We start from the raw sequence: 25,358 nt of genomic DNA, 5'->3' as shown, positions 1-25,358 counted from the left end.
CTTTTGTACGTTGATTTTGTAGCCAGCAACTTTACTATATTCATTGATTGTTTCTAATAGCTTTTTGGTGGAGTCTTTAGGGTTTTCTATATATAGCATCATGTCATCTGCAAAGAGTGACAATTTAACTTCTTCATTCCCAATTTGGATGCCTTTTATTTCTTTCTCTTGCCTGATAGCTCTGGCGAGGACTTCCAACACTATGTTGAAAAGCAGAGGTGATAGGGGACAACCTTGTCGTGTTCCTGAACGTAGAGCAAAGGGCTTCAGCTTTTCACCATTAATTATGAGGTTAGCTGTGGGCTTGTCGTATATGGCCTTTATTATGTTGAGGTATTTTCCTTCTATACCAATTTTAGTAAGTGTTTTAATCATAAATGGATGTTGTATCTTATCAAATGCTTTTTCTGCATCAATTGATAGAATCATATGATTTTTGTCCTTTATTTTGTTTATGTGATGTATCACATTGATGGATTTGCGAATGTTGAACCATCCTTGTGCCCCGGGGATGAACCCCACTTGGTCGTGATGAATAATCTTTTTAATGCATTGTTGTATTCGATTTGCTAGAATTTTGTTTAGGATTTTAGCATCTGTATTCATCAGAGATATAGGTCTGTAGTTTTCTTTTTTTGTGTTGTCCTTACCAGGTTTTGGTATCAGGGTAATGTTGGCCTCATAAAATGAGTTAGGGAGTACTGACTCTTCTTCAATTTTTTGGAAGAGTTTGAGCAGGATTGGTATTAGATCCTCTTTGAAGGTTTGGTAGAATTCACTGGTGAAGCCATCTGGTCCAGGACTTTTGATTTTGGGAAGGTTTTTGATGACTGATTCAATTTCCTTACTGGTGATCGGCCTGTTAAGATTTTCCAGATCTTCATGATTCAGCCTTGGAAGGCTATATGTTTCTAAGAACTTGTCCATTTCTTCTAAGTTATTAAATTCTTATAAATTCTTTGACATAAATGTACAAACTGCAGCTTTTACTGGATAGTATAGACATTTTTAAGGCAACAATGCACAATTCTTTTCATTATGCTGCATGTGAAATACGCAGAAAATTATCAATATAGACTTAATAATATATCTTACCCCATATCAATCTTATTTGTGAGAATAATTTTTTTTGAAAAAAATAATTGTCATTATCACCTATGAGGTAGAAAACAATTAATGAAAAATTTCATTGGACTTTTCTGAAATGTAATCTAAGAGTTGTAAACATTGTTGTCTTGCAATTACGCATTTTGTTACATGAAAAACATTTTAAAATACCCTAGCATCTTTATGTTTCTATTTGATTCCAAATATGATAGCATATCTCCGCTTAAAAAATCATAAAATACACCAGTATTATCCTTTCAGGAATGTGTTCGATAATTTACCTCCTTAGTAAATTCATCAAACATTTTCAAATACCCATACCATTCCTCAGACACAAAACTGCTAAAACTGTCACTCTCCTGTGTGCATAGCAACGAGTAAACAAATGATTGAAATACACAAGCACTAATAGGAAAACTGTATGACATACAATCACAGGTAGGCGAAACTCTCCAAGCTTTGGGAAAAAAATAGTAAAGCGACTTCTTAAAAGTAACGGATCAACACTCACTATTTAGGAGCCTGACTCAAAGAGTTAATCTGCAACATTGTTTTTGCCAAAGCCAAGAATTTTTGCACATCTCGAGAGGGGTTCTCCTCTGGGCAGGCTCGGCCCTTGCTCTTCAGGATGTCTACCTGGGTGACTTCTGAACTGGGGTTCGCGGGAGACAGGCCTGGTGAATAGACTCCAGAGCCTTGCAAATGCAACCATCCCCCTCACCAGGGTCGCCCTAAAACGCCGTGGAATAGGAAGGCGCTAACTCTTCCGATTGTAAAGGAGTGGGACCCGAGGTGGGAAGATCAGTAACTCTTCACCCGAGCTCGAAGCCCAAGATGCTTTAGGCAGACGCAGTTGGACTGAAGAAAGGATGGAAGGAGCCCCATGCCGGGAGCAGAAGAGGAAGCAGGTGGGAGCCGGGGTCTACAAGTGCCCCAGCCCAGCGACCTGCGCGGTGCTCGACCACAGGGGGCGGCAGGGGACAGGGGAGGCCCGGGTGGCGCCCCAGCAGGGCGCAGAGGGGCGCGGAGTGGGGGCGGGACATGCCAGGAGGGGATCGCGGAGGGGCGAGGGCGGTCGCAGGAGGGGCAGAGGCACGCGTGGGGGGGGGGCGGAAGCTCCGCGCCGGTGCTGGGGAGCCTCGGCGCCTCCAGCCAGGCGCCCGGTGGTGGCCGGCGCGTTGGCCCCGCGCGGTGGAAGCGACACCGCTGTGGCGCCCTCACTTGGGGGTGGCGCGGGGCTGCTCCCGGACGGCGCGGGAGCGGGGTGGGTTCACCGACACCTCTGGGCCCTGCCTCCGCTCGCGCCCGGGTCAGTGGCGCCGGAAGCCCGGCGGGGATGCGGGCACCTGCGGCTCCGGGGAGCTGCCCCCCTCCACTCCCACGAGCAGAGTGGTCCCTGCGGTCGCTGACCGAGGACGGAGCTCAGGCCCGCGCTGTCCGGAGAGAAGTCAGTGGCCAAACCATCTGGAATGAAGGGAAATGCAGCGGCTGTTTGTATCCCCAGACCCCAAGAAGTGCAGCAGGTAAAGAGAATGGCCACGGTCCACCGCTGCGCTTTCAGGTCCCGAAATTTCCGGGTCCTTCCATCACTTCCAATCCCCTAAATCACCCCCTCGGTTGTGAGACTCCTCTGTTCCTCGCCCAGCCTTTCTTGGAGACCCCCTCCCACCACCTCCCACCGGGAGGGTCCCCAGCCCCCGCTCCCCTCCCCACAGGTTGCCTTTCTGGTTTGCCCGTCCGCGAGCGCTCTGGGAAATTTGTTTAAACAGTTGGCCTTGCTTTGCCCGAAAGACTTTGCTAACTGATCTGCACGCTGACATGACTTAAATAACTTCGTGTGTGTGTGTGTGTGTGAGAGAGAGAGAGAGAGAGAGAGAGAGAGAGAGAGAGAGAGAGAGAGAGAGAGAGAGAGAGAGAGAATGAGAATGAGGGTGAATTTGCTTTCTGTAAATTGATTCTGTCAAAAACATTACTCTTGATTACTGACTAGTCTATCCAAGACATTGAGTAAGCAGCGTGCCTGCACCAAGGAAGTTCAAAGTTGCATAGGGCTTACTGGGGCATTCTAGAGGGGAAACAAAGATCCCTAAAATCACAGGTGGCCTACGTCATCTTGAATGGGATTGTAAATTGACGATCCTCGCTGCATTGTACTCACTACTGCCCTTCAATAGCTTCGGTTGGTATTTACATATTTGCTTATCACTTGGTTAAAATCAGAATTAGTTAGGTAGGAAATTGATACTATCTACTACTGCTTAGTATGATATTGATAAATATTGGTACAATACAATTACTCATCAAGTGATAGTGAATGTTGTACAGGTAGAATTTATGGTATGGCACTCTGTGCATGGGAGTTTTGTGTTAATGCTGAGGGATATTCTGAAAGCAAGTAAATCTGTGTAGAGCCGTGGAACGGTATTTTTTTTTTTTTTTTTTTTTTTTAGCCAGCCTTTGTTATATGGCTCTTCTTGTGCTTTTCTCCCTTTAATATGAGCAGGCTGTAAAATACTGTGAACAAATAAATTTAACAATATTATTCAGAGATTTATTTAAGCTGATCTCTTGGGTTTTGGTGATGAAATATTTTGCTAAAAGGTTCAGTGTCTCTGGTATTCAGACTTCCTCTCCAGAAAATGTGCTTCCAAACAAAGTGATTTGCAAAGTGGCATCCACTCCACATGTGTAAAAATATCATACAGTAAACTTTTAACTTTTAAAGTTATAAAATTGTCATGTTTTCAGTATTTTATGTTCCCTTTCTTTAGAATTGTATTGTTAGAAAGTGGTTTACATGGACATGATAATCATAGTATAATAACCCAAACATTTGATTTTCTAAAGACTTTGGGATGGTACTTTGTGATTTTTAAAAACGCCTCTTTCATTATGTATTCTGTAGTTAAATTTATACGAAGTAAACACAACTGGTTGTGCTGTCAGTGGTACATATATACTGTTATCTGTATAAATACCCCTCGTTTTAGGTATATTTGCATATCAATTTCTAAACATAACACCTTCTAAATTAGGAAACAAAATAACTACATATAACAACTTGACTTTTTAGCATATCGTTTTGTTGTATATGAGGGAAATATTTGTGCTGGAATAAGAGACAGCAGGAAAAGGAAGGAGATAGTAAATCGATGCTTCCTGACTATTTTAAGGTCATGGACTTCTTTGAAAATCTGTTGATAGTTATAGGTAATATAATGTAACGTAATATAATATAATGTAATGTAATATAATACTGGGTCTTATATTAATTTTTGCTCCAAAAGACACATTAGAGCTGATGGTCCGGCTAGGTCTTATTTTCAGGGAAACACGGTATTCCTGTGTGTTTGTCAGAACTGTTAATATCTATCTATCTATATCTATCTATATAGCTATGTATATGTTTATATCTATGTCTATATCTATATCTATATATCTATGTCCATATCTATCTATATGTCATACCAAGGGAAGTTGTTGACAAATGATGTTGATTTGGATACCAGTAAGCTAAACTATAAGAAAAAAAAAGATAATTCAGTTTGATTGTGTAAAAGTACGGTTTGCATGGGCTGCCCATGAAAGTCAGTTACTAATTCAGCGCATTAATGATTAGGTATAACATTAATGCTTTTATCATACTATCTATATCATTAAGTGAACCAAAATACCTTTAGCATAGAGGTTGCATATGTCATAATCTGATTCATGTCTTTCATTTCTTTTTGATCAATTCACCTTCAGCATTCAAGAATTAATTATAATAATAGCAACCATTTATATGTTCCACTATGTATCAAGCACCTTTTGTACATTGTCTCATTTAATTGTTGTACTAGCCTTAAGGAGGAAGATGATACTATCCCCAACGTTAATACCAGGAAGCAGACCATTAAAGAAGATAATAAACTTACCTAGCATTAAACCACTTAAGTGAAAAAACTGAATTTAAAAATCAGCTGACCCCAACGCTTGGAATATTTGGCCACGTGTTTATAATATCCCTAAGGAAAGAGGAAGTAAGGGAGACTTCTAAATGAACACCATGTGTTGTTACTCAGAATCAGACTACAAGACAGTAGCCAAGCTGTCAAGCCAAAGAAGCTATCAGGAATCTCAACCTAATATTTTGGGAGCTAGGGGTGCTGAACCAAAGTCATCAATACTGAAGATAAGATTCAGAAGGCCAGGGTTGAAGTCCATACCATAAAATCAGAGAGAATCAGATCTCCTGTAGAGGAAAGATTGCCTTTGGACTTGAATATCTGACCATACAAGTCATCTGTACCTACTCCTCATGGATCAACCCCACATTCCCTTCCCAACAACCCCTCATATTGGCTGTATTGCATCATTTCATGTCTATTTCCAGGAGGCCTCCCAGGGAGGTGTCCTGCAAGCTCCTGGGAGCTATGGGCTGTTGCTTCTCTTTCTCACTCTTCTTTTCAAGAAGCAGAGTTCGTAGCTGTTTTAAGATTTTGGTTAGTGGTCTCCAGACTTTTTCATGAGTTAATAATAAAACACAGCACTTAGGAAAATGATGGTTTATACCTCAAAATATGTTGATTCTTGTATGCTTTTAAATTATGTTCATGTATTATTATGTCAGTATATTAAATATATTTGAAACATGCACAAATACTGAAAAATTTGAAAGCTTGAGTTAAATCAACTTGGTCAAATCACAGGAGATAACAGGAGATTATTGTTTCAAATGGGAGTGTAAATATGATCACTTCAGTTATATAAAAGATAAAGTGACAGAGGTTGGAGATAGAACTGGCAGGCAGAACTGGGTGCAGGCAGAAAATGGGACAAAGTGTCAGTGTCTTCAGTTGAAGAATGGAAAGATCAGGAGATAATCTCTGTCATTATAGAACAAGAAATGAATGTTTAAGTAGACTGAAATTTTAGAGGTGACCATGGAAGAAAATGAAATGAATGATACAACTACATAGGAAAAAGGAGAAGAAGGATACTGGGTGATAATGTACATGAACTAAACCAACAGATTAGGTCTACAATGAATAACCAAGATGTAGCAATACAAGGTTATCTAAAGCTTAGTAATAAGTATGAGAAGGAAGATCTAAGTACCAGTGGAAGTGGTGATGGGGCTGGGAGAAGCGGGAGATGGGGTAGAGGTGTTATTATAGGCTCTTCTGATGGATTTCTTCTTTAACATGTGCGATTTCCCATGATTCTGATATGCACACACCGCACTTGCAGTCTCTGCCCCAACTGAGAATCGCTGCCCAAGAAGTCTATACAGAGTGGAATTGCATTAGCCGTTCCCTGTAAACTGCGCAAAATCGTATGTCCATGGGATAATACTTTTAAAATATCATGACCCAATTCAGTTATTACAAGTGGATAACCTTTAAAATTTCAGGTAGTACTCCATTTTCTCTAATGAAATTGAAAAGAGTTTTTTCTTTTAGTCTTTCTTACCTCTTACTTCTCCAGCATCCCTGAGAACACAGAATGAACCCTGTATACTGAAAACTGACTCCTAAACTCCCCAAAAGTATCATGAAAGACATGAAATGCCTACATTCAGTAGTCTAGCAATCAGTTTTATTTTTGTGTTAATATGGCAACTGTAAAGGGGAGATGTACTTGGATGATCCGTATTTTAAAATGATCAGAGACTCTGGGTGAAAATCATCCAGATAATTACATTCCAGATGAAAACTGTGGTTTTCAGTTGAGTATACAATTGTCTGATCACTTCAGTTTGCTTTCGTGGAAGGTTTGACCATCTGTTTTGAAAACGTGTAGCTCCAATGGGAGAAGCAAACAATTGATATGGTATTTTTAAAAAACTTTCAAGTTTATCACTTACAAAATAATTTAACTTCACAATTTCATTTGTCCTACTTTTATTACCATTGTACTGTGTAAAAGTGTGTATGTGTTAAAGCCATACTTTTATTACTGTTATAGTGACCTCTTCTGGATAAGTCTTCTAATGTCATCCTGATGATGTGTTAACTGTTTTGTTTATTTTCATGTTACTGTACACTACAGAATGATATTAAAAACCCCGAATCTGGTGTAACTAATCAAAGTTCAGTTAACTGAGGGCTCATTGCAGGTGCTGAGCAAGGATTTCATCGTCTAGTAGAGAGAACAGGTATATAAACCAGTGATGGCCATGTAAATATAAATAATTATAATAAGTTTAAAACCATGTATGAAAAGCTGATTATGACATGTGGACCGACTATTAAAAGTTAAATAGTTCTCCAGCAGAAAAAAATGGGAGGTAACACTAGTCAGAGCTATAGCTTGGCACCTGAAGGCACTGTGACTTTTGCGGTTTTGTATGGAACCTGAAGGACAAGGGACAGTAGAGATGGACAGGGCCTAACCGTAAAGGTGTGTGTGCCCTGTCGAGTACTGGATACCATATCCTAAGGGCTTTAAGCAGGGGAGTGATGTTGACACAATTACCTGTTCTTGGTGGTTCTCCGACTGTCCCAGGAGTGTAAGATGGAGTGCAGCCGTGCCTGGAAGTGAGTACCAGCTGCAGCAACAGGCTGGGCCTGATGGCGAGTCCCCAGTCAGTTGGGGACTCAGAGTGGAGAGAGCAGGCCCCACAGGAGAGAATGGGGAGCTTAGTAACTGGGAGTCTGGTTAGTGAGGGAGGTTCCCATATCTGTCTCCCTGACTTTGGGGAGGATGGAGTCATAAACCAAGAAAGGAAGGATGGAAAAAGCAGGTTTGGGGAGATGATGAGTTTAATTTTGGAGAAAAGTGTAATGTGGTTTGGGAGGATTTCGTCATAGGAGCTCACAGCTGCAGCTCGTGTACAGTCATAGGAACGATTAAAAATGGGACCTTCTATTTATCAACTACAACTGGACCCTGAACATGGTCTAGTACATTTCACTAGTAAATTGACCGCTCCCCACCCCATTCTTCATGGCAACTACTTTAACCTGCTCCATTCTTCTCAAAGTTTGAACCGTGTCATCCCCTATCTACCACTCTCCCTCATCAGGTACCCTTACCTCCTACTTTATGTCAAAAACAAAAGTGATTGGTCCAAAGCTAACCATATCCCTACCAGAATTTCCCTGTTTTCACTAGTTCGAAAAGTGAGCTCCCCAACACAAACTCTTAAGCTACGCAGCCAGCAGCAAGGTTGTCTGCCCCCAGAAAGAAGCCAGAGGAGAAGCAGGAGGAGGACATAGACCGATGGCAGGAGGGAGGAGGAGGTTGGATCCTCCACAGATCGGAAGGTATGGAGGACAGTGCCGTAGGTGTGAAGCACGAGAGCCCACGAATATTCAGTCACTTCTACTCGTGGCCCAACCAGCGCTGTAACCTTGAACAAACTACGTCTAGTAAAATGTTAGACTAGGTTTTCTTTAAGGACTCGTACAGCTTTAAGATGTTGAGATTCCATTGAAAACATATGAGATGTGTGTGAGTTACAAACTTAAGGTGGACCTATATTAAAAATGTTGGAGATCTTCTTAAAATCATTTCAACTATTCTATAAAATCAAAATGTTTTTCTCCCTAAGTCATCCTCCTGCAGGACTGAAAGTAGAAGTTGATAGTATTAAATGAATCTGTCACTGTTACTAAAGGTCACATACGTAACTTGACTAATAGTTTTACAAAACTGTCCCCAAAACGTTGAAGAGTTCATTGCTGTAAAACCAATTTACTGACTGATGAAAAGGTCCCTGAATATGTGACCTGTTAATGTGTGATATTTCAACCAGAATATTGAATTAGGAATTTAGCATTTTGACTTTTCAGACTGATATAAAAATACGTCTCATGTCATTATTGTTAAGTCTATATTTTTATTAAGAATGGACAGTAGTCAGTAGTGCAATAATTTTATGTCTAATTGAATTGCCATGATAGGAAAAAGTAATGTGCAGAGAATTCATGAGATATTTTAAAACATTTTATAAATAAATATCTGATTAGTTGAAACTGTATCAGCTTTTAATTTGAGGCCTGCAGCTGTTGGTGTAAGAAGCATCAACTTTCAAAAGAAGTTAGAATATGAATAAATAAAATAAGAGAAAAGGTCTCCTGAGAAGAAAATAAAATAAAAATTAAGCATATGGATTATCATTACATTGCTTCTCATATTGAAAGTTTAGTACTAAATTACAGATTTTAATCTATAATTCAGTCAGTTTTAATTCATGCGGCTAACCAGGCTACATAAAAATAATATAAAATAAAAGATTAAAATTATTCAAAAGTTTAATATTTATTCTATTTTCTTTACACCTTATAAGAATTGAATGATGCCATCATTGTTATTCTTTTTAAATAAAGACATCAAGACCACATTGTTACATTCACATAATTTGTTAAACATAATACAAATTTAGTTTACTAGAAAAAACATAATATTAATATAGTTTGTTTACCTTCTGTTTATTATGATAATCATTATTTAAGATTTTCTGCTCAAATATTATATGAAAGTTTTTCACTTAGAAAGAGGCTTAAAGAAAATGATTTTTAAAGAGTGACTATTATATGATAATATAGTTCAGTAGGATGAACATATGAGACATATGATTTAATACTGAGAAAGTCATAAGTTCTAATATGTGTTCATTTGAAGTGATTTTTTCATCAGATTTTGTTGACATTAGATTCTACTGGAAAGTATCTCAGAATTTTTTTGCTATTCAGTTAAGGTAAAGTTTATTTTAGAAAGTTGTATAAGACTATCATGATTCAGGGTTTAAACATTGCTTTTGTAAGAATTTTTTTTTTTTTTTGGCACACTTAGAGCTGTGTCCTGGAATTGGTGCCCAAACAATTTTCAGTGTGGTATGAGCTGTTTATGTCACTGAGTAAAATTAGATACACGCCTGTTGCTAATGCGAGCAGATGAAACATGAGACAGGCCAAACACTTGAGAGCCTTCTCTTTCAGGCATAGTTGGTGACGCCTAAATCCTTCACTCTCATCCTGCAAGTAATGGGAACGTTTGAAATATTCTGTCTCTAACAAAGCTCGAGCTGGTTTTGACTAATTCACCAGTGTCCTTTTTAATACATCAAAGGTGAGTAATCAATTTTAACTTGGATTTTATATAATTACAATGTATAACCTTAAAATCAGATAGGTATAACATTTCTTCATTTTTTTCCTTCAGAGGTAACTATTTATTAATAGTTAATAAATTGAATTTAAAATGTTGAATAAGTTTTTCTCAAAATGGTTATCAACAAAATTTAGGTAACTTCTTATTTCAATTCTTTTAAGTTATTCTGATTACTAATATGTATTTTTAGCATAATTTGTATTTCTAATATTTGAATTTGTAGAATGCCATGATAGCATTAAATTGTATACTGTGGCTAATCTCTCATCTTTAAGATCACCTTCTTCTAATTCTACTCTTAAATTTTTGTGGTGGAATTACGTTGGCTTTACATTTTGTTGATAGTTTTCTTATAGACATTAAAAAAACAGATTAAAATTAATGAGAACAAAGCTCCAAGTCATTTGCGAAATTGTGAATAAGCAAAACAACAGCAAAACACCAACTTGGGCTTTCCAGCTCTTTTTGGGGTGAAAAAGGGAGGACTATTTCTCTCCCCAAATCTGGAAAAAAATAAAGTGTTGCTCAAAATATGTACCAAAAAGTAAATATAAATGAGCTAAAAGACAAACACGTGCTAATGCCTATGAAAGTTGTCAGTTCTTTTCTGTGTTTCCTAGGTTAAGAAAGGACAATCCAAAAACAAGTTTATAAAGGAATGCATACAGAAAGATAATAAGGGAAAATATAACTCAACTGGCTGAAAGATTTGCCAGCAGGATGAGTAACTCACTAGTACGAAATGAACTACAAAATGTACTGTGTTTATCTTTTGCTTATTTTCTTGGAAACATTTTGTAGAGATAGGTACAAACAGGCACATTTAACGAAGTTTCAAAACTAATGGTTCAAGTTGGTGTTAGTTTTACAGGTTCCAGAATTTATCTAAGGTTTTCTTTCAAAGCCATATGAAAAGTGGTATTTCAATATATTTAAATATCGAATTCCAATGACTAATAAATCCAAGTTTCCAAAAGATGCTGGCTAAGCTTGTGGTTTCAAGTTGAAAATAAGATTGTTCTATATTGTCCTTTAAATAATATACTTTCTAGTCTTGAAATGAAATTGCTATTATATCCAATATGAAAATCAAATAATAATGGTACGTATGATTGGGTGCCCATTTGGTTTAATCTTGCATAGATGGTAGGGACTATGTTCCTCCCTCCACTCCTTATTCTACTTGGCTCATCGCAACCCCTTGCTTCTTCTCAACTAAGCCCAACATTGCTGTGGTTTCCTAGTGGGAAGGGAGAAAACTACAGTCCTCAGTAGGACTCTGCTACTTTCCCATTCTTTCAGAGCCTGCCTCTACTCAGAACCTGCTTCTGCTTTTCTTTCCATCCTTCCCTCCTCCTCTTCTTGGCCTAGTCAACATCTGTTTAGCTTTACTATTCTCTGGACCCACTGCAGGGCCACATATTTCTATGATGTTCTCATGAGTATTGAAGAATTCCTCAACCCCTATACTTGCCATTTCATATTCCCACTTCATTTTAACTTTTATGTGTTATGATGCCTTAGAGAATTTTGTGGGAAAATTGATACAGGAGTATTTAATAATTTGTGGATTTTCAAATGTCTGAAGACTTCTTTCAAACTCCCTCAAAATGTCAACGTCTACTTGATTTCAGTATGACCAGTGTGCAGGTACCACTAAGGAGAAATGAGACTGGGGATTTCAGGAGGACTCTCTTTTGCCCAAAGGGATTTGTGCCTCACTGTAAAGCTTGGGGAGCCATTTGAGCATTTACAACAGAAATGTAGCACAGATTTAGTCTTTGGGAAGGCCACTCTGGTTGCCATGGAGAAAGGATTAGGGGTATGGTGGAGGGAGATAAGAAGAGTTGTAAAAAGTCAAAAGCTGTCCTCAGCTGAGGACTGGGAAATGGAACTGGAGAGATGACTAAGAAGAAGAAGGTGTGCACCATGGAGATGGGCACCTTAAAACCTAACCTCACCTTTGTGACTCTTTTAACTCTATTTTCAACATTCTCAATTATTTTACTTGTGAAAAATCTGAGCAGCATACTATCCACGAAGAGGCAGTGACTATAAGTTTAGGCTGTGGAGTCACACTGCCACTTTCTAACTCTATGATCTTGTGTGAATTACTTAATTGCTCTCTGTCTCATTATCCCCACTATAAAAATGGCGATAATCAGTGTCAACCTTCTAAGGTTATGAGTATCAAATTCATTCCATACAAAGCACTTAGAAAGGGTCTGACTTCTTGGTAAACAGCAGATCTCCTCCTTCTTCAGCTCCTCCTCCTCATCGTCATCACCATCACCACCATTAATATCACCACCATCACCATCACCACCATCACCATCACCACCATCACCATCACCACCATCACCACCATCACCATCACCATCACCACCATCACCACCATCACCATCACCATCATCATCACCATCACCACCATCACATCACCACCATCACCATCACCACCATCACCATCACCACCATCACCATCACCACCATCACCATCACCATCACCATCACCATCATCACCATCACCACCATCACCATCACCACCATCACCACCATCACCACCATCACCATCACCACCATCACCATCACCATCATCACCATCACCACCATCACCATCACCACCATCACCATCACCACCATCACCATCACCACCATCACCATCACCACCATCACCATCACCATCACCATCACCATCATCACCATCACCACCATCACCATCACCACCATCACCACCATCACCATCACCACCATCACCATCACCACCATCACCATCACCACCATCACCATCACCACCATCACCATCACCACCACCACCATCACCATCACCACCATCACCACCATCACCATCACCACCATCACCATCACCACCATCATCACCATCATCACATCACCATCACATCACCATCACCATCATCACCATCACCACCATCATCTCATCACCACCATCACTATCACCACCATCGCCATCACCATCATTATCATATCACCATCATCATCATCACATCACCATTCCCAACACCACCATCACCATCATCGCCATCACCCTCCTCATCACATCACCATCACCATCATCATCACCATCATCATCAATAACAAGGTACCTCTGGAAACAAAGTAATGTATACCCTCTTAATCTCGCTCACACTGAGAGGGAGGTCAGGGAAAAACCTTCGAATGGTGACTGATCAGGGTTTTAACCAGCTTCTCCCAGCCTCCCTAAGAAGCCACCCTGGGTGGGAGAGTCTAGGCTTAGGCTATTTGTGCTCCAACAGGGAGTGTTCTCCACAAAAGTGATGGCTGCTGAAGAGGAACGGGTGCGTTCCAGAATGCAGATGGAAAACCCTCCCTGATATTCTTCCCAATTGACTGAAAATCTTTAATGGTGCCTTTAATATTTATGAAGAAAAAAGAATCAAATGACTGTTTCGGTTTCCTATGTTTTCCTTTCATAAAACATTTTAGATCTTAATGAAAATTTTACATAAAATATTCTAAAATGTTAATCTTGGTGAAACAGAGAAGTATGCTATCTGCATACTGGAATGATTTGCATGTGTATTTTTCACAACATTTGAAAATCACTGTAAATCATGATATTCTAATTTTGAAGAAAAGGTGACTGTGAGGATAGAAGTGAATCATAGTCCTGATGTCCTCTGAAACATTTAAAAAACTGTCTAAGCAGTCAGAAAATTGTGTGTACACTGCATTTGATCAGAACCTTAATGATGTCTACTTCAAGGATTTCTTTTTGCTTTATATCTTTCGTATAGAGACTTGCAACTAAAAAGAAGCTCGGCTTGATCGATACATTTAAATAACTTTCTTTTCTTAAAATTTGTCCTTAATTTTGTGTGGATATTTTTCATAGTTAGAATTTAATTAAATGTTATTTTTAGGTACTTGGCAACTTGATGTTTTTGAGGGGAGGAAGTTATAGTTGATTTGCCTGAAAAATTACAGCTTTAGTTATAAAACTCCAAAGACTTAATAAAGTTGATGACAGGCTACTTTGTACTCTGTTTGCTTAAATGTGGCTTTCCTGTGTAATTTTAACTTAATATTCTACACCTGTCTTCTTTGTAAGTAATGTCAAACTAAGAGTCCTGTCTACATAGGTTAAATGGTGCTGTAATATATGCTGGTCACCCTCCTGCAGCTGGAGGGTATTAACGTGTGATACAAAGATCTTCCCCCTTTGTGCCCTGTAGGTCCAGCCACAAGCCTCTTCCCTTGGCTTCTCTGTCCTCCCTCTTCCAGACTCTCCCTTCCAGGCCCTGTTGAACTAACCAAGCCATTCATCACCATCCATAAGACCATATATTTTCCAACTTCTGCTGATTTCTGGTCCACAAAAGGTGGATGAGCAGGTGCACTGCCTAAAGATTTGTCCACAGGGAAGATTCTCTCACCATGGCCTTTCAGAACCTTCCTGATTCAGTGTATTCTGCCCACTGGGGATGCAGCACCTTACTGGTTGTTGAGTTAGGGTGTACAGCCTGCATCCTGAGGCATCACCCATTCTCCCAGGGATCTCCAAACTGGGCCTCAACAACTTTGAAAGGCTGTCCCATTACCCTATCAGGATGGCAGCTTCTGGGAAATATAATAGGTGATAAGAGCAGTAGACCCCGCTCTGTGTGTTTGGGGCAGCTCAGCCCCTAAGATGCATTTTGTCTAAGGGCCAGACTGGTGAATTAAATGGGAATATGGTGGGAGCACTAACGGCGGGGCCTGTAAGAGTGGCACTAATCTCTCATTCTTCCTGGGTTGCAGAAATGAGGGGTAGTTTCCGAGTTCTTTTCTTGGCTTTCCCCACTATAATAACTCATAACCCGCAGGCCAGGTAACCTCCAATGTGGGAGCTCTGCCAACTACCAAATATGTCCATTCCAATTATATATCTGTTGGCCAGTGAAATGACCATTTGACAGTCATCTATGGACCCACTATGAGCCAGAGCTGGACCTGGATACCATTTATCACCTGGTCCCCATATATCCTCACTCTAAAAGTGAGGCCATGATGACACGTTGGGTTCTTGGTATTGATGGCAGAACTAGATTTGTTGCCCAGTGTCCTCTAAATGCCTGAGTGTTGCGCTTGTCTCATTGTACGGTAATCCAATTAAATGGTCTTCGGTTCTGTTGGAGCAGGGCTGGGTGAGTCATTGCTACATGCACATGCTCTGGTGCTTCCCTCTGGGGACCTGGTGTCTCAGTCAAGGGTCTCTAGGTCTGGAAACTGGCTTAATATGGAAACTGAGCAAAGAGTTATGTTATTTTATGGGGACCTGTGACCTTCAACCTCCTTATTATCCGTTCTTGATATCTTTCGATTGCATAGGTTAACTCTCTTGTTGACTCTCCATCCATCTTTGTCCTCTTCGATGATTAACCTGGAAATTCTGGCTTTTCTCTTTCACTAAGTTAATCCATTGCCTTTTTCCAGGCTTTTGCAGGCCAAACTAGCAGTGTATTAGCACCATCTTCCAAGAGCCTCATCATAGTGTTTAATTCTGTATCATCGGAGAATGTTCCCATAGCAACAGATGCTCCTTTATCCAACATTGTATTCTGTCTTCCTTGATCCATCCCCCTCAGGACTCAGTCCCTTTCATTCTATCATCTTCTGCTGATAGATGCTGGATAGGTCCTTCCAGTCTTTTGGGGTATAGCCCTTTACTCCCTTACCAGGCCCAGCACTTCCCTACCTGGGTTATGTTGTCATGCAACCGTAACTATTGGTCAGGTGTCCAGGAAAGGAGGTGATGAGCATGTCACCTCATCTTAGAGCAGGAGGGAGGCATGGGCCACTCTGCAGCTCTAGATGTTCCCGGGGCATCTGGAGTTTCTAGTTTCTTAAGTGTATTGGCCTAGGTGTCACATCCCACGTCTCAGGGCCCCACTCCTACCCTGCCAGTGTCCTGGTCCTGACAGAGCAGACTTGCCTGGGTTGAGAATTAATCTTCTCTGGCACTCTACTGCTCTAATAAAGGCCGGATCCTCAGCTCATCCTGCCCTTTAGTTACAGGAGGTGAGAGTTCCCTCATTGCTGCCAGAGAGGCCCTCTGGTTTTTACATCATCTCAGCCTTGCAACATCTTTCTCCAGTTCCTGGAAGGAATCAGAAGAGCCATTGATTCCATTGTCCTTATAATTATTATTTTGTGTCTCTTAAGAGGACACCAAACACCTTGTACATTGCACCCACTGGTAAATTTCCTCCCATGATGTTACGTCCCTGTTCACCACCAGAGACAATTTTGACAATGGTGCCACCACTGTGTGCCATGGTATATCCATACTCCACCTACCGCCAGAAATGGGGTCCTCATTGCCCGTGACTGATGGGTGATTCAGCTCCAAAGTGCCATTTTAGATTTGCTTCCCCAGACTATTTCTGGCCACAATGCTGTTACATCCGTTTCCCCAGGAAAGATGAGGAGACTGAGATTTGCATGGAGGAAGTTTATTAGGAAATGTTCTTAGGAAGAACAACTGTAAGGGAGTTGAGGAAACAGGATTGGGCAGAGGAAGAAGTTGAACTCTGATCAGTGAAAACTGAGGCCTCAGCTGACCCTACCCAGCTGACTGGGGAGGGGGAGCGGTGAGGGTCTCTCTGAAACTAGACTGGCCCTCAGAGATGTCCTGAATGAAAGCAGGGGCCAGGTCCTGGTGACCGCAGGATTGAGCAGTCACACAGCTGCTCTGGGAATCAGCTCTCTTCAGCCAAGGGTTTCCAGGTCTGGAAACTGGCTTAATATGGAAACTGAGCAAAGAGTTGTGTTATTTTATGGGGACCTGTGACTTTCAACCTCCTGATTATCCGTTCTTGATGTCTTTCGATTGCATTAGGTTAACTCTCTTGTTGACTCTCCATCCATCTTTGTCCTCTTCGATGATTAACCTGGAATCATCATGTGGGGTGGGGACTCAGGTATGCTCTGTGAGCAGGAAACAGTCTGCCACCTGGGAGAATGAGTTCCTTGGTGAGGAGGGGAAGGGAGGTCTGTGTGGCACACTACAGCATCTGCTAAAGGTGCCTTAAGGTTTTCTGTTTTTACGACAGTTTGATTTTGCATGAATTTTTCAGAAAACAATTTTCTTTCCTTACTTGTTTACTTCTATAAGTATGACCAGAGCATAATCCTGTAAAACCACAATTTAAAAACAGTATTTAATGGAGAATTCTTTTTTGCATTATATTCATCTACTCAGTCAACAAATATTGGTAGTATTTCTAGGGATCCGGAATGGCCAGGAGCCGAACAGAGAAAAAAAAAGAAAAGAAAAATCCTGCCCTTGTGTATATGGGACAAATAATATGGGAACACAGATGTAATATTTTTCGGATGTTGAAAAAGATAGGACACTGGAGTCAAGAGAGAAACTTTTGCATTTCAGATTAATTTGCTTGGGTTCGGTAGTAGGAAATAAGTGAAAGCTACCAGCAGAACTGTCTGTATAAATTCCACCTTAAATTAGTTAAATTCAACTAAATAATTGCCACTTTACTCTCAGTATGGACAAATTAGAGGTCATTACTATTTTGGCGATTATTTGATTAAATCATAGTCTGTCCTCAAAACATTTTAAAGGGACAGAAATATAATAAATATTTAAGTTTTTTGATATATTAGGAGGAATTGATGGTGAAAATAATTTTAATATAGTGGCTCTATTTAAACTGTTTTAATATGAGTCTACGTGGAAAATACAGAAATGTTAAATGAATCATCTATATAATAATTTTAGTAAATTGCTATTTGAGTCTTGATTGATTATATTAACGACATTATAGGGTTCTGATCTGATATAGTAGTATCTGTAGTAATAGTTTCTATAACTTTGTCAAGACGTAGCATCATATTCTATAAATACATATTCCTTGAAATACTAATATGATCTGGCTTCAAATTCAAAAGACCATGAATTTAATACTTAATAGACAATAATAGAAACTATAACACTTGCTCTGTACCAAACATTATTTTGGTAACTATTCATTTTCTATTTGGAGCTATGATGACAAATTTTAGGGAAATATAGGCCTCCAGATATAGAGGCAATTTAAATACATTTGGGGATGTATCAGAGCAAGTATGATAAGGCTAACTGAAGTGGTTGTGAATGTTAGACGTCCAGTGGAAATAAAATGGCTCAGTTTGAAAGAATGATAGTAATCAGAGACATGATAACCTTTATGAAACATAGTTCTCATGACATTAAATATAGATGTTTCACCAATAAGACTTATATTCCACCTGTTGTGAGAAAGATGCCAGCAGGTACAGGAATTAGAAGAAACTTAAGAATTCTAGGAATTTCAACTGTAAGCATTACAGGACTTAGAAGAAAACTATTACATCTCTTATGATATTAGGAAAGCTTTTATAAGTTATAATGCCAATTTACAGCCCTGTGAATCCCTCATGTGTTAAAAAAAAGTTTTCTTGAAGAACTGCATAATTGAACACTATATTTGGTGGTACTTTTTTTGTTGATATAGCTTTCAGAAAAATACTATGCAATCAAATATTTCACACATTTACAGATACTTCCTAAGTAATTTGACAGAACACAAAACCAGCAACTTTAAAAAAATAACCATATTTTTTTTCTAAAAGGCTACATATTAAATCAAGAAATAAACTCTCCTGTTCATTTTGGACCTCTAAATCAAAGAAGCATATATTTTAAAGACAAAGAGATATTCCAAGATTAAGTAATAGCATGCCTTTCTTCTCCACTTTTGTTCAGTCTTTTTCTTTTTAATTAAAGTTTGCTGGGGTGACGATTAGTAAAATTATATAGGTTTCAGGTGTACAATTCTGTAATACATCATCTATATATCACATTGTGTGTTCACCACTCAGAGTCAGTTCTCTTTCCATCACCAAATGTTTGATTCCCTTTACCCTCATCTACCACCCCCTCACTCCTTATCCTCTGGTAATCACTAAACTATTGTCTGTATCTATGAGTTTTTGTTTCTTCATTTGTTTGTCTTGTTCTTTTGTTGTTTTCAGATTTATTGTTCAAAGCCTTAATCGTAAGAAACTGTGAGTCTCCAAGTAAATCTTGCCCACCATTTTCCTCAGAGCTTCAGCAGCACCTCAGACTGGAGTAGAGTTTGAGGAAAGAACGCCGGTCTGAAGAAGGAAAGGAAGAAGATAAAATAGCAAGGAGAACTCCAGTCTCAAGCAATTAGGTGTAAGGAGCAAAAAGAAACGTGGCTCTGTGCCCTGCATCTCACAGACAGGAGCAGGTGCCAAAACCACAGAGCCGTGCCATAAAGCTTTTCAAAGGTGTCCCACCAAATGTCAGGATGCATGCTACCGTGTTTCCCCGAAAATAAGACCTAGCCGGACAATCAGCTCTAATGCATCTTTTGGAGCAAAAATTAATGTAAGACTGGGTCTAATTATAATATAATATAATATAATAATTAATATAATATAATATAATATAACCATGTCTTTTATTAATCTTTGCTCCAAAAGATGCATTAAAACTGATTGTCCAGCTGGGTATTTTTTTTCAGGGAAACGAGGTAGTACTGGGGTGATCAGGAGACCCCGCTGTGAGGCCATTTGTGTTGATGAGTTGACATCACGAAGTTTTATCATAGAGCTACATAAGGCATGTCTTTAGAACTCAGTATGGGTTATATGATATCAAAAAGGAAATATCTAAGATACTATAGTTGTAAAGCAAAAGTAGAAACAGTGCTTTTCAGATGCTAATCTTCCTCCCAAATTCAACTCATTTATCTTATCAAGGTAGAACTTTATATGATCGTGAACCTTAAAATACACTGTTCAAGCACAAAGTGTGTTTGTGGATTAACATTCATGCTAGAAAATGGAGTATTATGCTGGATCACTGAGATGTGAAATGAGGGAAGTTTCAGCCTATGACTTATGACATATGCATCAATCATATCATTATGGTGGTCAACCGTTTCAAGTAAAATGAAGAACAAGAAATAAGAAAATGAGTAAAATGAGCATAGGAAAATATATATCGGATTTGGAAGCAAAAAGATCATGTGATCTCTCTGACATCAGCCAAAGATAAAGGTAATAAAATAACTTTTTCAGGAAGACTATTCTTATATCTAAAAACTTAATTGTTCTTTAAAGAGTCTATTTGACTAGGGGAAAATGGGTCAAAAATAATTGAAAATTTATCTATTTAGTAAATGTTTTTCTTACTCTGTGCTTCTTCATTGTAAGATCACTGCCTTTACATCTCTTGTTTTATGTATTATTCAAGACTAGTCCAGGTGCAAGTTATAGAAACCCAAGCCAAAGATGTTCAAGTAAAGACGGAACTTATTACTTCATAAAGTAAACCAGACAGTACTTGATTTAGGTTCTCAAATGATGTCGGTAGGATTTCACTGTTATTCTCAAAGTCTCCCTCTCTTTCATTCTTTCGACGTTTTCTCTGGCAAACTCTCTCCAAGGGGCAGGAAATATAAATGTTGGCCGTAAGGCATTAGCTGGTCCACTAGCTTCTGATACCAGAGGAAAACTTCTCTGTCAGAGACTAGTGACAGTGAATGGTTTGCTTGGATCACATAGCTTCCTGATGCCGTTCTCTGTGTCTAGACTCATAATATGCCCTGGTTGATCTGCCGTATCTCTTACCATGCCTGTGACAGTGGAGATGTACCCACATGACTGATGGCTGAAATACAACCACATGGAGCTGAGGAGGTTGTTCTGAGTTGGAAGAGAAAACAGTAGTTGCCAACTCTAACGTGATACAGAAGGAAACAGGGCTGCTTTGGATATTCCGCAGTTCCTTATTATAGCATTTTGTTAATATTACCTCAACTCTCACTGCAGGCAACTAGTAATTTTTCTCTCTCTATCTGATGTGTGTTCACTAAATCAAAGATTGATGGTAGGTAGAAACCATGCTATGTTTGGTGCCAGATAACATCCAGTGCTGGCTAAGAGGCTATGTTCTCCACATACGACAATCTTTGTTATGATCTGTGTGCTCTTCTAATGGACATATGTACTGTCCTTGATGAGTTACTATTGTGTCTTCCCTCCTCCAACTTCAATTTCCGGATATTGGTATTTCTCCTTAGTAGAATACTATATAATACGACACCATGAAAGTTTCAGATGTCTGAGTTTATTTAATAAAAACAAGGACAGAACTCTAAGAAAAGTATATTTAAATAACATTGTTTTAAAATAAGCCTATATGGAACTAAAAAACAAAACGTGATTTTTAAAACCACAGTTTTATAAACTAATATTTGTGTGACAGTGGGTCTGAGATTTTTGTTGTTGTTTGTGTGTGTGTGTGTGTGTGTCATTTTAGTCTCTTGTTCATTTTAAACAAAGACGTCTTCCCATTCAGGTGTGTTAGCTACTAAAAGGGCATTTATTCTGTTGGTTTGGTCTATTTTGTAAGGAACTTTTTTAAATGGCAGAGTTTGCCATTTTATTTTGAAAGTCAATCCAAGACAGAACAATTTGATGACCTTTTAATCTGTGTGTGTGTGTGTGTGTGTGTGTGTGTGTGTGTGTGTGTCTATAATAGGGGCATGTGTGATTGTGACAATTATGTTGGTTGTAACTTTGGATGAAATTGATAATTATGACCCACATACTTATATTTAGGTGTACAATCATACTGAACAATTTGACTAAAAGATAAAGCAGAACAATTCTTGAAATAATTTGGTCATCTTAAATGTAGTTATAAAATAGGGATAAGTGTGGTGAATTTACTATTAACTTTGCTATTATCAAAGGGAGATATATATATATATATATATATATATATGTATATATATACATATATTTATATACGTATATATATGTATAATATCAAAAGGTAGAGCCAGATATAGATACAGTCTATAAGTCTGAAAAAAATACAGAAAAACATTTGGGAAATGCAATTTTAAATTTCAAAAAGTAGAGTATAGGCAGAAATTATTAACAATATTTGAATTTTATAGTTGTTTTTCTATGGGTATATATTTTAATATATATTTCTATATTCTATCTCTTTCATTTAACACTATATATCATTAGCATTTCCCTAGGACATCATATGTGTTTCAAAGACTTAATTCTGTAAAACTAAAATAATCCAATGAATTATTTACTATAATATTTAATCCTTCATCATTTAGTTAGTTTCCAGGTTTCCATCGTTATAGGTAATGCTAAAATAAATATCCTTAAACATAAATCTACATTTTTATTCCTGTTTCTTTGCAATAAGTCTTCAGAATTGAAAATACTATGTTTGTTTGAGGTTCTTGGTACATAGTGCCAAATATCTTTGTAGAGGGATTAATTTTCACATTCAACAACAAAGGAGTACCATGCTCATTTTCTAAACACTTTGCCAATATTGGTTAATATCAGTTTTAAATGCCCCTTAATCTTTGAAAACTGCTATAGTACTTGTGTTTATTTGCTTTTCTGTCATTCAGAGTAAAGGTGAATATTTTTACTATGTTCGTCTATCATTAGTGTTTCTCTTAGATGGGGATGTGTATGTTATTTGCTCAAGTTTTATTGGATTATTTGTGTTTTTTCTTGATTCTATAATCATTTATATTTCAACACTGTTAATCTTATCTTACCTTTAAGGCAAATGTTTCCCCAATTAATTATCTACTATTGAATTGTTCTTGTTATGATGTACTTTTTGTCACACCTCTACAAAGGTGAGCTCCTTCCTGTTACTGTTTTCCTGTTGGTGTGCTTTCCTAAATGCCTGAATGATGGATGAGTTATGCAAACAGAGAGGCAGGAAAATGCCTTGAGAATTAGCTAATTAACATGGGAATTAGCTATTTCTTTGAAGTTTAAAAGAAAATTGAGGAAAAACTCATCCAGTGGTTTTCAGTGCTAGCATGAGCTGGTCAGCTTTACTTTACTGATTTGCTGATTTGCTGCTTTCCTGAAGGAGTGACCATATACACTGGGCATCTCTTAAATCTCACTTTTCATTTATTTATTTAGCGCCTCTGTGTATGGGCTTCCTTTAGACTCACTATTCTCTTTTCTTAGTCTGTCTATCATTTTGTCAGTATCATTTTTTCATTACTGTAGCATAAAACCGTATTTTATGTCTGAGAACATAAGTCCCACTCTTTGCACATTCATTTGTTCAATGAATATTTATTGGTATGCGTTATGTGCACGTAACTCATACTGGTCATGGTTATGGAGTCATTTTGTTGTAATTGACTTCTCATATGAGTTGCCTTCCCATTTTGATGGATACTGTAACATGATGGTACTAGTTGCATAATAAGAAATTATGCTACTTGGATATTACAGGTAGGTGACATGGTTTATGAAAGGTAGTTTTTGAAACTGTGAAAAAATAATGATCCTGACGTTTTCAGGTTGACATGATGGGTTCTTTGAGAAGTTTGGTAAGCCTGGAAAAACCTTTCTCGAGGCAGTCAGAATTTTATCCCTACACTCGAATGAATCTCCCATGAAAAAATGAGGAGAACTGGAGAAGCTGCACTCATTGGACCTCTTCTACCCTCTGCCTGATAGTTACTCTTGCCAAAATTAACCATTGAGTTTATGGCAAGAAAACATAATCTGAATCAAATGCATTGTCAGATTGAGCATAATCTTCCAGCCTCAACCCCAGTCCTTTTAACACACTTCAAAGACTTTGGTTTTTGTTTTATCCATTGTTTTGTTATGTGTTTCTAATTTAACTATATTATGACCAGAGCAAAGAATTCGTATGAAACATGTCCTTAAGCATTTCTTCATACTTCCTTGTGAACTAGTATGTTGCCAGATTTTGCAAATATTACACATATTCTTGTAGAGAATAAATGTTTCCTAATTGCAGGGGTAGGACTCTATACATGTGCATTTAAACACATTTTAATTGAACTGTCCAAGTTTTCTGTATCCTTACTCATTTTAATGGTCCTGGTCGATCAGCAGAGGTATATTCAAATCTTCCACTGGGATAATGGCTTTTTCGGTTTGTCCTTGAAGTTCTTCAATTTTTACTACATAAATACAGATGAATAGATACAGTTGTTGATATAGGCATAGGTATATCAGGATATTTGTGAGTTGTGTATAACTCTAGCATTTTTATAGCCTCCTGGTGAATTTATGTATTTTATATCTACCGTAGTACATCAGTACCCCAACATAATGTGCCCTGTAATATGGGAATTCAGATATAAGATAAGCGACAGGTGTCTCCTGTCCTTTGCTCCAACCCCATTGCCAAAGAAGGAGTGGTTGAAGTTTCCATCTACTTTGGAGAAAAGGACGGTATTGATATGTGGTGATGGCTGTGTCAGACTGGAAAGAAGCAATACCAATAAAGTGGGCATTAAGAGTAGGCCTCTATCACCAACAACCCCCTAGGCTCAATCTCCCCACAATGGGTGAACGGGGAGATGCTGGGGGCTCACTCTCCTTCCTCCTTCACTTCCCTTTTTGAATCACTGTGTAAGTCTAAGGGCTCCGAATCATTCCCAACAGGTGCCCTAATAAAAAGTGCTAGCTGGGAGAAAGATTGCCTTCCCGTTTTCAGACTTCTGACCTCCTAAAGTGTAAGATAATAAGTTGTGTTACATTAAGCCACATAAGATTGTACCAATTTGTTACACCAACAATGAGAAACTATATATCGGAACAGAATATGTAGCAGTTGGAAACCATCTGTGTGTGTGTGTACACACATTCTTAGAAAACTATTTTTATTGATCTGTAGCAATACTGTAAAATAGTGCACTTGGTCTAATTTCTGATTCTCCGGCCACCCTTTCCAGTCCAGTGGCAGTCTCTGAGGCTTCCTTTATAGAAATTTTGGATCAGCTGCCATATTTCAGATGACAAGCACATTGAAATAAACATAATAGAGTGATGGGATGGAGAGTGACTGAGTGTCCAGAGAAGGCCTCTTTGAGGAGATGAGAGGTGAGCTGCTACTGAAAGCTAAGAAACAGCCAGCAGAGTGTTTCGGGTGGATAGAATGCCCAGGACAACCATCCTAGGTGAGAGTTAACCTGGTCTATTGAAGAGCAGATGGAGCACTGTGAGCTAATGTCAGGTGGTAGTAAATGAAGCCAAAGAGGTAAGCAAAAGCCCGTCATGGAGGGTCTGGTAGG

The 25,358-nt window shown here is 38.6% G+C and overlaps 1 protein-coding gene across 3 annotated transcripts in view; it reads left to right on the top strand.

Moving 5' to 3' along the window:
* Positions 1-2,232: 2,232 nt before the first annotated feature.
* SGCG (sarcoglycan gamma) overlaps positions 2,233-25,358 on the top strand; it is a 101,391-nt gene continuing 78,265 nt past the window's right edge. The window contains exons 1-2 of one of the 3 annotated variants that reach the window (XM_081047193.1): positions 10,062-10,164; positions 25,020-25,167. Coding sequence is in view for 1 of the 3 variants with exons in the window: in XM_081047191.1 (XP_080903317.1) it covers positions 2,577-2,630 (54 nt within the window). In the remaining 2 variants the exon portion in view is untranslated. Of the gene's footprint in view, positions 2,631-9,987; positions 10,165-25,019; positions 25,168-25,358 lie in introns of those variants that run through there. The other 2 variants (XM_081047191.1, XM_081047192.1) reach the window with 2 other exon arrangements.

This window comes from Rhinolophus hipposideros, assembly GCF_964194185.1.
Source record: "Rhinolophus hipposideros genome assembly, chromosome: 4".
NCBI lineage: Eukaryota > Metazoa > Chordata > Mammalia > Chiroptera > Rhinolophidae > Rhinolophus > Rhinolophus hipposideros.
Note: the sequence above shows the minus strand (reverse complement) of the source record. Positions and strands in the feature narration are given on the sequence as shown.